The sequence below is a fragment of the Chanodichthys erythropterus genome, chromosome 10 (assembly GCF_024489055.1).
Source record: "Chanodichthys erythropterus isolate Z2021 chromosome 10, ASM2448905v1, whole genome shotgun sequence".
Taxonomy (NCBI): Eukaryota; Metazoa; Chordata; class Actinopteri; order Cypriniformes; family Xenocyprididae; genus Chanodichthys; species Chanodichthys erythropterus.
The window spans coordinates 14,103,895-14,118,157 of NC_090230.1; the positions used below are offsets into that span (position 1 = coordinate 14,103,895).

General features: G+C 39.2%; 1 protein-coding gene across 3 annotated transcripts in view; it reads left to right on the top strand.

The window, feature by feature from the left end:
• Positions 1 to 13,812, top strand: part of hcn2b (hyperpolarization activated cyclic nucleotide-gated potassium channel 2b) — a 34,872-nt gene extending 21,060 nt beyond the window's left edge. For all 3 annotated transcript variants that reach the window (XM_067396137.1, XM_067396138.1, XM_067396139.1), the window contains 4 exons: positions 1,641 to 1,787; positions 1,868 to 2,108; positions 7,806 to 7,970; positions 10,984 to 13,812. In XM_067396137.1, the coding sequence (XP_067252238.1) occupies positions 1,641 to 1,787; positions 1,868 to 2,108; positions 7,806 to 7,970; positions 10,984 to 11,864 (1,434 nt within the window). In that variant the 3' untranslated portion in view covers positions 11,865 to 13,812. The remainder of the gene's footprint in view (positions 1 to 1,640; positions 1,788 to 1,867; positions 2,109 to 7,805; positions 7,971 to 10,983) is intronic.
• The last annotated feature ends 451 nt before the right edge of the window (positions 13,813 to 14,263 follow it).

The window sequence follows — 14,263 nt, forward strand, 5'->3', positions numbered from 1 at the left end:
TTTATGGCAGAGTGGCTCGACGGAAGCCTCTCCTCAGTGCAAGACACATGAAAGCCCGCATGGAGTTTGCTAAAAAACATCTGAAGGACTCCAAGATGGTGTCTTGTCCTTCATGTGTCTTGCACTGAGGAGAGGCTTCCATCGGGCCACTCTGCCATAAAGCCCCGACTGATGGAGGGCTGCAGTGATGGTTGACTTTCTACAACTTTCTCCCATCTCCCGACTGCTCTGGAGCTCAGCCACAGTGATCTTTGGGTTCTTCTTTAACTCTCTCACCAAGGCTCTTCTGCCCCGATAGCTTAGTTTGGCCAGACGGCCAGCTCTAGGAAGGGTTCTGGTCGTCCCAAACGTCTTCCATTTAAGGATTATGGAGGCCACTGTGCTCTTAGGAACCTTAAGTGCAGCAGAATTTTTTTTGTAACCTTGGCCAGATCTGTGCCTTGCCACAATTCTGTCTCTATGCTCTTCAGTCAGTTCCTTTGACCTCATGATTCTCATTTGCTCTGACATGCACTGTGAGCTGTAAGGTCTTATATAGACAGGTGTGTGGCTTTCCTAATCAAGTCCAATCAGTATAATCAAACACAGCTGGACTCAAATGAAGGTGTAGAACCATCTCAAGGATGATCAGAAGAAATGGACAGCATCTGAGTTAAATATATGAGTGTCACAGCAAAGGGTCTGAATACTTAGGACCATGTGATATTTCAGTTTTTCTTTTTTAATAAATCTGCAAAAATTTTTGTTTTTCTGTCAATATGGGCTGTTGTATGTACATTAATGAGGGAAAAAATGAACTTAAATGATTTTAGCAAATGGCTGCAATATAACAAAGAGTGAAAAATTTAAGGGGGTCTGAATACTTTCCGTACCCACTGTATTAAAGACAAACCTCTTCCTATTGGCAATGCATAAAAGCAATGTTTCTTCAAAAATATTTTCTTAAATTTAAGATATATTTTAATCTATACTAAATAGGCATACTAATATAAAATCTTTAAAAAATATATAGCAATCAAATGATAATATATAATATATCAAATGATATGGAAAATGTGTTCAAACATTCTAGTGATCATCTCAAATTATTTTCAAAGTAAAAATATAGTTGATTAAAAACTAACGTCAGGTAAATCAGGTTATAAGAATCAGTGATATGCTATAAACATCCATAAATGTATAATTTGTTGTTCTATATAATCCAGTTTCTCCACAAGATACACAGCCGAAACCATTTAAATGTACTGCATATTCCTGTAACACAACCCAGAAAGCATGACAGCACAGATGATGCTGCAGAGAGATGGTTAACTACATATGCTGTGCTATGAATAGAACTTATCATCCGTTTCATCATACTCTTCCTGCTTTGAGAACATCATATTATCATATGCTCTTTAGTCTATCACATCCACCATAAATAACTTCCATTGATGCTTCCTAAAATAGCCCATAAAGTAAAGCAAGCCTGGATGTTTACTTTCATCGGTATATAATGATCCTTGTCAGCATTTCTCCATAAAAGAGGCCATGTGGGATTAAGATGGGCAACCCAAATGTTGTTGGTTGAAAATTTTGGGTCAAGTGTGTCCTGAGATGTGAGCTAACACTCTGACCCTGTGTCCATTTTCTCTTCTCAGTACAAGCAAGTTGAGCAGTACATGTCTTTCCACAAACTTCCGGCCGACTTCCGGCAGAAAATCCATGACTACTATGAGCACAGATACCAGGGCAAGATGTTCGATGAGGAAAGCATTTTGGAAGAACTGAACGAGCCATTACGAGAGGTACCAGTTACCAACAGAAAATGGTACACTATTGATAACTTGTCTTCAAACTCACAGTAAACTAAATTCCACACTTCCAGGAAATAGTCAACTTCAACTGCCGGAAGCTGGTGGCATCCATGCCGCTCTTCGCCAACGCAGATCCCAACTTTGTGACAGCAATGTTAACCAAGCTCCGCTTCGAGGTCTTCCAACCAGGAGATTACATCATTCGTGAGGGAACTATCGGCAAGAAGATGTACTTCATTCAGCATGGTGTAGTCAGCGTCCTGACCAAAGGGAATATCGGCATGAAGCTTTCTGATGGCTCCTACTTTGGGGGTAAGGACACAGAAAGAGCATCTTATTAATTCGGAATATAATATTAATATAATTATAATATAATACTTACAGACAAATGCTTTTTTCAAAGGATAAACTGTTGTAAGGTTACATTTCTAACTTGTCCTGTTGGAAATTTTGTTGACAACTTGACATCCTGTTTGTGCATATTAAAATATTACAATTTCAAAATAATAGTCAATGTATGAACTTAGAAAAAAACCCTTAAAACTACAATTTTAATTTCCAAAGGCAGTATAACTTAAGTTATCAAAGAATAAAAAAATAACTAACATGAACTAACAGCGAGCAATACATTTGGTACAGTATTTATTAATCTTTGCTAGTGTTATAGTTTTAAAAAAAGTACTGTCGTTCATCTATTAGTAAATGTTGAAATTAACATAAATGCTGTAATAGTATTGTTCATTCTTAATTCATGCTAACTAAAGTAGTTAACTAATATTAACTAAAGAACCTTATTGTAAAGTGTTACCAAATAATCATATCAAACTCAAATCATATTGCAATAAATTGTAAATTTCTTATGGCCAAATGTTTTTCCAAGGCTAAATTGTTGTTTGCTATTAAAATTAAATTTCAAAATAAAAGTCCAGAGAGGAAAGTATGCCAAAAAAATTAAAAACAAAATACTAAAAAATACAAAAATGTTAAGGCATTGCTTTAATAGTCAAAGAAAAAAATAAAATAAATCCTCCTGTTCACATTCCTTCATGATTTTTTGATAAGATGAACGCATGCTAAAAATGTTTACAGTCGTACATTATTGCACCTTATCACTGCTCCATCTGAAGCCCTAATAGCTCACTTGCACTGCGAATACAGTGATAAATACCACTGACATTTGAACATGACTCCTTAGTTTCTCCCTCCAGCAAGCTTTGTCCCATTTAAGATGCTGCCTTCTTCGAGGGGCTTGTGTTGGTGATCCAGAAAAAAAGCAGTGCTTTTTCCAGAGTCTTTAGGGCGAGGTCTGGGAGGGGCAAGGAGCAGAGTTCACTGAGGCAGCGAATATACCAGGAGCCAGGGGCGCTGAAGAAGGGCTTCAGATAAAGAACAAATGTGGCCAATTAATAACACCTATTTAGTGGAGCAGAACAGCATTGGCAAAGCAATTTGTAATGTCAACTTCAGAGATTCCCTGGCCAAAAACAATTACACCGTACCTTTTACAATGCATAAATGAGAGGGGTTTATTCAGACTGATTTGTCACGGTACTCTATACTGATACTGATACTCACATAATAAAAAGCCTGCTTTGTAAAAAAAAAAAAAAAGAGAGAGAGAGATTTTTCTTATTTTTATTTTTTTAATTATTATAAAACAAAGATTATTGAAGTAAATTAAAAAAAAAAAAACTATTTAAGTTTTTCTAGTTCAGAATTTCACATTTAATTCAATGTGTTATTTGCGGTTTCTATATAATTGTGAAATCTCTAAAACATTTTTTTCAGTGCACATTCTTTTCATAGAATTTAAATGCATTTTCTAGCATGTTAAGATCTTAAAGGGATAGTTCAAAAATAAACGATAAAATAAGGATATTTTGAATAATGTGTTTGAAAGAACTGTTTTTGGTCAGTACAAGACTTCATTGCACAGACAATCAATCAATCAATGAATGAAATATATATATTTTAAATATAAACATTGATGATACAAATGATACACTGAATCATTTGAAAACTGACAGTTCAGTTTTGCATAATAGGATATGTCAACTCAAACTGGGCATGTTGTGAAAAATGTGTTTTTTTGACAGACTGCTGTTTTGTGGGGTTATTATTTAAGGTACAAATCTGACTAAAGCCGAGTTCAGACTGCACGATTTTAGCCCCGATTTTGGCTCGCCGACAGGTTTTGAGAAATCGCCGACAAATGCCCGAAATCACAGGCAAATCGATGCTCGTTCACGTGACTGACAATCACGCAGTGTGATTGAGCAAAGACGTGATCTGAGAGAATCGCAGACAAGTCGCCGACACCCGTGAGATATTTGGCATGCTAAATATCTGGACCTGTCGGCGATTCAAAATCCTGCAGTGTGAAAAGTGTTCTGACTGAAAACCACATCGGCGATGACCGACAGCCAATGAGAGAGCAAGATACAGAGAGCGGGTAGTTCGGGGAGGAATTATAGACCACAATATCAGCAAGCATGGCTTCGTTTCAGATAAACATTACAATTCTATCAAACAGAAACAAAGCACAAACATTTGCTTGACCATCCGCAACAGCAGCACATTGAAAAATTATGTATTTACCTCCAACTCTCATTGCAGAACACACAACTGATATCGCGTTGTTTCCTTGTCACATCTCGCGTGTGTTTGGTTGTGAAACGTAGTTTGCGTGCCAGACAGAGTTGTCAGCGATTCTTCCTATTGTAAAGTCATGCAGTGTGAAACCTTCTGTCGCCGATCCATTGTGCAGTTTGAACACAGCAGCGACTGAATGCTGGCCAAGATAGTCATGCAGTGTGAAAAGAACAGTGACCCGACTACTTTGAAAATCGTGCAGTCTGAACTCGGCTTTAAATAACAGTTCAAGACTGGTGCATAAGTTCTGGTTCAGTAGTATTGTTCAGTCCATAATTCTCAGCTTTTATACCAGTGCCCTTGTTAGTAGGAAATTTAGATGTGTTAATCATCAAAGACATTTAATCAAATACGGCTGTAAAAGAAGTACAGTTATTGGCCAATCAGTGCACAGTTCTTGAGCCCTAGAATATGAAAGAATATCACTGCAAAATTTAATAAGAGGCTGTACGTGCCAACTTTACAAAAGCTTGTCAATAAGGGACGTGGCCAAAAAACTTCAAAGACCAAATGAACTGCACTAGAAACAGCCAAAGCACTAGGGGAAAATGCAAAGTCCATAAAACTACTTTAAATTACTAATTTAAATTATACACATTTTAATGAAATACAGTAATCCGTTAAAAAAAATCTCACTTTCTAAATCAGTATTTTTCTTTTTTAAAAATATCTAAACATCTTTAAAAATATTAATTTAATGAGAGACATAAACAAATATTTTTTTAGATTATTAAACCAATGATACTTTTGAAAAACAATTGCAAATATGCCTCCCCAGACCATCACTGACCCACCACCAAACCAGTCATGCTGAATGATGTTACAGGCAGCATAACGTTTTCCACGGCTTCTCCAGACCCTTTCACGTCTGTCACGTGCTCAGGGTGAACCTGCTCTCATCTGTGAAAAGCACAGGGTGCCAGTGGCAGACCTGCTAATTCTGGTGTTCAATGGCAAATGCCAATCGAGCTCAATAGTGCCAGGCAGTGAGCGCAGGGCCCACCAGAGCAGTGTTTCCCAACCCTGTTCCTGGAGGCACACTAACACACCACATTTTGCATGTCTCCTCAATTAAACACACCTGATTAGGATTATCAGCTCATTAGTAGTGACTTAAAGATCTAAAATGGGTGTGTCAGACAAAGGACACATGCAAAATGTGCAGTGTTGGTGTGCCTCCAGGAACAGGGTTGAGAAACACTGCACTAGAGGACATTGGGCCCCCAGGCCACCCTAATGAAGTCTGTTTCTGATTGTTTGGTCAGAAACATTCACACCAGTGGTCATTTTGTAGGGCTCTGGCAGTGCTCATCCTGTTCCTCCTTGCACAAAGGAGCAGATACCGGTCCTGCTGATGGGTTAAGGACCTTCTACAGCCTTGTCCAGCTCTCTTAGAGTAACTGCCTGTCTCCTGGAATCTCCTCCATGCTCTTGAGACTGTGCTGGGAGACACAGCAAACCTTCTGGCAATGGCACGTTTTGATGTGCCATCCTGGAGAAGTTGGGACTGCCTGTGCAGTCTCTGTAGGGTCCGGGTATTGCCTCATGCTACCAGTAGTGACACTGACCTTAGCCAAATGCAAAACTTATGAAAAACAATCAGAAAAGATGAGTAGGGGAAAAAATTTCAGTGGCCTCCACCTGTAAAACCATTCCTGTTTTGGGGGTCATCTTATTGTTGCCCATCTAGTGCACGTGTTGTTAATTTCATTAACATTAGCAGCTGAAACTGATTAACAACCCCCTCTGCTACTTAACTGACTTAACTTGAGCAGTGTGTATTCTCAAAAAAAAACATTATTTTATGCAATTTAGCTTCAAGTAAATGTATTTAATTTGATTGTTTTTACTGACAAAAGAATATTGATTGGCAAGGAGATTTTTGCAGTTATTTGTCTGTATATTTAAAAGTTAACCTAATAAATAAATAAATAAATAAGTAAATAAATAATCATAAAAGCAACACAAAACATATATTTGCCTAAAAGTTGGGGTGCTATAAAAGCCCCATTTGTTTTTGTTAATATTAATGGCCATCCAACACAGTGTTTGCATAGCCCAACTATCACAACATCGTCCTGTTAGCCGTTCCCCCATTCAGTGCCGCTGTTCTACACTGTAGTGAAGGGTGTTGTAATGGAGTCATGCTGACCCGAATCACAGAAGAATCAAATGCTTTTCAAACACTGCAGCCATGCAACTCTTGCTGGAACTAAAATTAGATTCATAGTTCTGAAATACAATCAAATTATCTAAGTATTCAATATTATCTATTAAACAAATGTTTTTTTAGGAACAGAAGGTTAAGTCTTTATCTCAAAGGCCCTTATTAAGATGCAGATGTTACCCTGAATAAACAGCTTTATTGATTTTTAATAACAGGCAACTTCCACTTGAATCCCTCACTGGAGTTTTATCCACTCTACAGGGATGAGGGGCACAGCAACTTCAATTAGAGTGAGCTGTGCCAACATTCACTTTGAAGTGTAGCCACATTTTCAACTGGGTAGATTCCAAATGCTGAGCATCCTTTTGAATGTGTGTGTGTGTGTGTCTGTGTAGACAGAGCTCATTCAGTCAGTGACAGGATCTTACCTCTCTATAATGCTGAGTTTGACCTTCCTCTCAGAGTGAAGAGGTGTAGTTAGGAAACGAAGGAATGACAGGTCCTTTACAGTTACCTTTTCAGGTTTCAACTCCTGTTGTGGTGAAATCTCAATGTGTTCTTTCAAGAATAAAGAGAAAAAAGATTGAAAAACTTAATGACTTTTATGTTGAAGTTTATGTTCCAATGATGTTTAGATTCGAACACTGCCGAAAAACAAAGCCTACATAAACCAGCCTAAAAGTCCCTCCGGGAGGAGTACTGTCCACTAGTCAGACTAAAAGAGCAGCTGATCGACCAGCTAAGACCTTGCAAAAAAAAAAACTTATCTGATTGAACTTGGTCTACTGGCATGGTCAAGTTGGTGTTCGGCTGGTCACCCAGCTGAACAGTGACAGAAACCACTTCATAGCCAGCAATCCAGACCAGCCTGACTGACATGGCTGGGTAACCAGCTAAAGTGAGCAAACCATCTTAGGCTGTTTTTTGTTCCTATTAGGCACAGCCAGCTTTTGGTGGTTCCTCTGGTATTAGTTAGTCTACCAGTTGGACAAGTACTAAAAAACTAATCTAAAACCAACTCAAACCAGCAAACCATCTTAGGTTGGTTTGAGCTTGTTTTTACATCAGGTACAGCCAGCTAGTCTTAACTGGTCTCCCAGCTTGACAAGTACTAAAGACTAATCTAAAACCATACTGAAGATATAAAAGATTCTGGAACCATAACCATAATATGTCCTGTTCATTCTCAGAGATCTGCCTGTTGACCCGTGGAAGACGAACCGCAAGTGTGCGGGCGGACACCTACTGCCGACTGTACTCACTCTCCGTAGACAACTTTAATGAAGTATTGGAAGAGTACCCCATGATGAGGAGAGCGTTTGAGACCGTAGCCATCGACCGCCTTGATCGAATAGGTAAGTTGCCTAGAAAGTAAAACTGGTTGCATAAATGCATAGCATTGTACTTTTAAAGAGTTAGTTCACCCAAAAATGAAAATCATGTAATTTATTACCCTCATGTCGTTCCACACCTGTAAGATCTTCGTTAATCTTCGGAACGCAAATTAAGATATTTTTGTTAATTAATTTCATTTTTGGGTCAACTAACCCTTTAATAAAAACATGGCAATACTACAGTACATACCCAGCACATTTTGTGAAGGTGTGTTACCTGTGTTAGAGGCGTTACTGGTACATAGCCCAGAATTCCATTTGTTTGGACATCCATTGGTCACATCTGTGGGCAAATTTTAGACAGCACCAAAATTTGTTTGTCTTCAACACGATTGTTTTGCCATTCTTGGCTTTGTGTCCTCGGCACATAAACACGTAATTTGCCAAGAGAGGCAGGCCACCTGCCCTCCTCACCCCTCTCAGCATCCTCTTTCCTTATCTCCCAAGGTCAGTGTGCTGCTGATGTCACTCCCTCTCACATGACCACCTCAGTTGTTTACACATGGGCCATGCAACCACCCCACTTGCTGCTGTTGCCATGGCAGCCAGATTCCATAAATGATCAGTTCAGCTCACGCGGAGGAGTTTAGACCACAGACATTTTGCAGAAGAACATCCGCTACCACAATTTCACAATAATGATTTACTGCAGTCACTTCCTGTCAATGTTGGCTGTTAAATTTACGAATGTCAAAAATGACTCAGTTGTTTATTTACTATGGGAAAAGAGAGATTCAGTCATGACGTCAATTTGTGGGGCTAAGCGGAAGGCTAATTCATTCAATGGGCTCTGTTAAGAGTTTTTAAATGATGGTTTTTGATTCATGAGTGAAATAAGGTTTGGAGTATTGGAGTATTTTTATCTTTTTTTTTTTCCTTAATACATAATATACCTCAAATGTACTTTAAAACCATTGTGTGCTTTAAAAATAAAAGTTGCTACAATACCAATAAATCTTGTTAACAACATAGCATTTTCAAAGCGCACAAAAGTTTCAAATTTCATGTTTGAGGATTGGTTTTATGTACTTTGAAAATAAAAGCCTCTTTAAACAATTCTACAAATTACCCACAACATGAAAATGCTAAGAATGCTAAAGATAATAATCCTCATTTGAGTTTTAGACCAAAAACTGAACAGCTTTATTCAAATAGACATCTAAAACAAGGTGAACATGATTAATGCCATAAATCTGTGCTGGTATCAACCATGTAGTTGTGGATGTGGAAGACAGCTTGGTGAAACTGCATGCTCAAACCACGAGTGATAGAGTGTTATTTGTATGTGCTGCTGGAAATGGAGGTGAGAGAAATTGAAGGCGATGTTGGGGTCCTGCCGAAGGAGCTGTGCGAAGGATGTCATTTTAGCTGCAAATTGTCTTGCTAGCAGCAGGGTGCAGGTGATAGGCACGCGCCATGTCGCAAGTTAGTGTTTGCGGTGCCGTGACTCAGCACAACGACACTAGTGCCAGACATTATAGCTTCCCTCTCACTGGAAATCTCAGCATGGCTCTGGGGCTTGCTGTTTACTGAGAACTGGATGACCCATCAGCCTGAAAAAGCAGTTATCAGAAAAAAAACATAAGGAATCCACTGAGTAAAGTGCAAAAATCCATCTAAATAAAATTGTCAACACAGTCAAACCAAAAGGCTCTATTAGAGTTGTGCAAAACTGCATGTCAAAATAAACTATAATTAGGCTAGTTTGGAGTTCAATTCACTCCAAAGGGACACGTTTCTTAAAGGCTGTGTGCCTAAGATATGCTCTTGCGTTCAGCTAGATGGAGTACAGTGGATTGGAACAGAATATAATGATCTTGAGACATGTTCTTAAAACGTTAGACTTATCCTGCAAGTTAGAATCGACTAGTTCAGGGGTGTCCAGTACCCCTCCTCGAGGGCCCTTCTCCACATTATGGAGTCTACTAAAGTCTACTAAATGTGATTTTAATTACTCTTCAGCACCATTTAATCACTACATCTGGGAAATGAGACAAATATTAAGTGTAGTATGTCTGACAGTTACTAAAGGCAAAGAGTGTAATAGAGTACAGTGTAATGGGTTTACTGTAATATGCATGAAACATTTAGGTAGTTGGTACTATCATTAGACATCCTTAAAGGGATTGTTCAACCAAAAATGAAATTTCTGTCATTAATTACTCACCCTCATGTTGCCTTTGTTCATCTTCGGAACACGATGAAATCCGTTAGCTATCTGGCCTCTGATAGACTGCAACACAACAACCAGTTTCAAAGTCCAGAAAGGCATCGTTAAAATAGTCCATGTGGCTGCAGTGGTTCAACCTTAATGTTATGAAGCAAGGAGAGTAATTTTTTGTGTGGAAAAATCAAACAAAACTAACTAATTTCTCCTACGCAGTTGACATAGTAAACACAGTGCAGCGCTTCCGTGTTCTACATCAGAATACCGACTCATTATTGGCCAGATTCTGCGTCAGCTTTACACGCATACGTTGTGGTGCTCACATAAACAGACACAGCCAATACTGAGCCAGCGTTATGACGTAGAACACAGAAGCGCAGCACTGCATTCACTACATCAACTGCAAAGGAGACTGTCATGGAAGAGAAAAAAATGTTGAATAAAGTCACTATTTTAATTTGTTTTTTGCGCACAAAAATGATTCTCATCTCTTTATTAAGGTTGAAACGTAGTCACATGGACTATTTTAACAATGTCTTTACAACCATTCTGGGCCTTGAAAGTGGTTGTTGTGTTAGCTATCTGGCAGTCTATCAGAGGCCAGATAGCTAACGGATTTCATCAAAAATATTTTAATTTGTGTTCCGAAGATGAACAAAGTCAACATGAGGGTGAGTAATTAATGACAGAATTTTCATTTTTGGGTGAACTAACCCTTTAACTGCATTATTTACAGATATATGTGTTAAAGGGATGATCTAAGATGCATAGACAAAGCTATAACTGACCATAATCTGTACCTTTCAGGCAAGAAGAACTCCATCCTGATGCACAAAGTACAGCACGATCTTAACTCTGGTGTCTTCAACAACCGTGAGAACGAGATGATCCAGGAGATTGTGAAGTATGATCGGGAGATGGTTAAACTAGTTAAACAAGGAGACATGCAGAGGCCCAGGGCCATGTCCATGACTCCTTCAACTCATGGGGGCATGTTTGCACCTTCTAGTCAACCCTCTACAAGTTCTGCCATTGCTACCCTCCAGCAGGCTGTTGCCATGAGCTTTTGTCCCCAGATGGGCAACACTCTAGTGGGTTCTGGGGCAGTCCAGTCACCCCGCATGGTGCGGCGCTTCCAGGTGGTCCAGAGCCAGACGCCTCCAGGCTCCCAGTACTCAACCTTAGCCCTTGCCTCTGCCCTTGCAAGCACACCTGTCCACAGTCCTCTGGCAACTACCGGACGAACATTCCAGTATGGATCCAGTCCACCAGGTGCACCCTCAGGCTCCCAGTTATCCCTTGTACAACAACACGTCCCCAGTCCAACACATCGACCACCAGTCCCCAGGAGCGCTTTAAGCCAGGATGCCCGTGCCCTATCCGCATCCCAGCCATCATTACCCCATGACATGGTGCAGCCAGTTGCCCCAAGCCCTCCCCAGTCCACCAGAGTCTCCTCCACTTCAATCGGTCCCCCTCAGAACCTCCCAGGCCCTGCTGGTATTAGAGGAAGTATCCCGCCAAGAATGGCACTACCCCACCAAATGTCTGTAGGTGCATTTCCTCCTGCCTCCCTCCCCCAGATGAGACCCAGTTTGGATTCAGGACTGCCCAAGAAGGATTCAATAATCAGTCTACCAGAAACTGAACAACATCACATCAGATCTAGATTATCATCAAATTTGTGACCACGATAGTGTTGGCAGGCTCTGCCTGGGTCAGGAACATGTGGACTCTCCTTCACCAAGAACGCTTCCCGACCCCTTGTCACACCTTTGGATTTTACTCTCAGAATGTATGTGGTGCGACTGGTCACAAGGGAAAACAATCCCTTGAGACTTGATAGCATAAAATGAACATGTCTGTATCATTCTTACCACTATTGGGACATTTCCATTGTACCTATGATATAAACATCAATGTAGCTTCCACCCTCACAATTTGCCTCTTTGAAATCGTTTTCTTTATTGTAGCTGCTCACAAAGATGTTCCCACTCCCTTTTATATACTGTAGTACAAATGATGCAAACTGATATGTGTCTGAATACCGGGACTTAGCAGTTTGCTTCTGATCACAATGTAGGAGCTTACTCCCTCTTCTCAATATGCACCGGCTAGTCATTAGATATTTAACCTATAATGTGCAATATTAGAATTGTTATAGAAAAATAAAGGTGTATTCGACAGCTCAAGAGTCCCAAACCGTTTTCAAAAGGAGATGTATTCTTACTGGAACTTCTATCCATGTCTTTGTCTTATTCCTTCAGACCAAAGTTGGGCCAAAGGAAAATGTTAACATGAGATGACATGTAAAGATGTGTCAAATGAAATGAAAGGTTAAAAACAAATATAATTTCATTGCCTTGATTTTGAACGTTGTGTGTGTGTATGTGTGACCATATATGCGTTTGTTTCTTAGCTATCCCACAACAGAGCACATTCCATTATCTTGATTTAACGTTGGGACAATTAAAAGAATCAACAATTTCCCAATTAGGGTTTATGGGAGTGAATACCACATACATTTCAAACTAATTATGCTGCTAAAGTACAAAGTGTAACGACTGGGAAACTAATTTGCCCTTATCTGGTGCATTCAAATGCATTTAAGTCTTAATTACAAAGGACTTAAGTAGCTTTCTTCACAAAGGTCGGCTTTTCAATCTCAATGAACTATTTATTTAAAAAACTGTGGCTCTGTCCTGTTTGTAAAAATCATTCTCCCTCACAAATAAAGCAGAGAGTGCATGAATATGACTTAATGCTCAAAGCTTGAGCAGTTTTGAGGGGGATCGCACATCTTAGAGGGCAAGTGAGGTTTTGCGAGTAAGTACATTGGTGGTGATTACCTCCCTCCTCTGCAATGTGATGAGATCCATCAGGCGACGATGAGTCTCTCCACTATCTGTTGTTTTGGAGCACTAAATAACTCACTTGCCATGGCTACCTAATGAGGTCTGATGTCCTCTCGGTCTTTGAATCCTTGATGAAACCTATTTATATTCTGCTGTTACCATTTCACAGCTTGAAAGAGACTATAAGCTCTGTTGTAACGGCTCCTATTTGTTCTTCTCATCCTGGAGACAAAGCCAAGCGTGAATTGCTCATTTTTGATTTTGAAAAAAGAAGAAAATGGGCAGATGGTTGAAAATAGCATCAGGGGATAAAGTTAATTTTTTATGACTTTGAATAGAATCATAATGTCTTTTCCTTGTAAAAACAGTCTTTTAAATGATTCCCAATAGACTCAGCTGTGCACGAGCCAGTGTCGTCCTATAAGCCGATTAAAAAAAACTTATAGCTGCTTTTAATGATGCACATGTCCTCGGTTTTTTGTTGCACCAAAAACAGATGTTGACTTTATTCAATATATGCCAAGTGTTATATTTTTGCCAAATTCTAAGTCATATTTGAAGCAATAAAGTTTACAGTTTGTCCATGAGAAAGGAATATTTGTCTCAGTTGTAGCTGTCATTAAATACCACTAAGTTTTACTATGCATTATGGTAGAGGAAAAATGTTTTATAATGAAGCTTTTATTCTGTTGTTGTTCAAAAGGAGGGCACACTGCATGTTAACTTTCACAACACTGCATAGGTTTGTTTTATGATAGTTTATCAATAGCATCTGTGGACATTTTTCATGACTATGTTGATTAAAAAGACATGTTCTTTAGCAGGGGCTCTGCTGTTTTGTTTGAATAAACCTTCAGAACATCTTGCGATGAATCTACTTAAATAGTGTTTCATTAATTAGGATGTTACAAGACCCTGGGGTTGTTTTGCAGCTTTGCATGAAATAAAGTTGTATAATGATGGGCTACTGGTCAAATTTACTTACTGTTTAATATACAACTTAATTGAGTTCATTACATCACTTCATTTTAGTCCAGCAGATCTGAAATTCAATTTGTCGCCATTTTTTTGCTAAACGGAAGTAAAACAGTGACAGCATAATCTCCGGCACCAAGTATTACCATCCATCTCATTTCATGTTGTGATAGTTTCCCCCGAGAGCCTGACTAATATCTAAGCTGACAGATATGAAGGTTTCAATGCAACTTTGTTTCTTTTCCACTGGCTTGTCT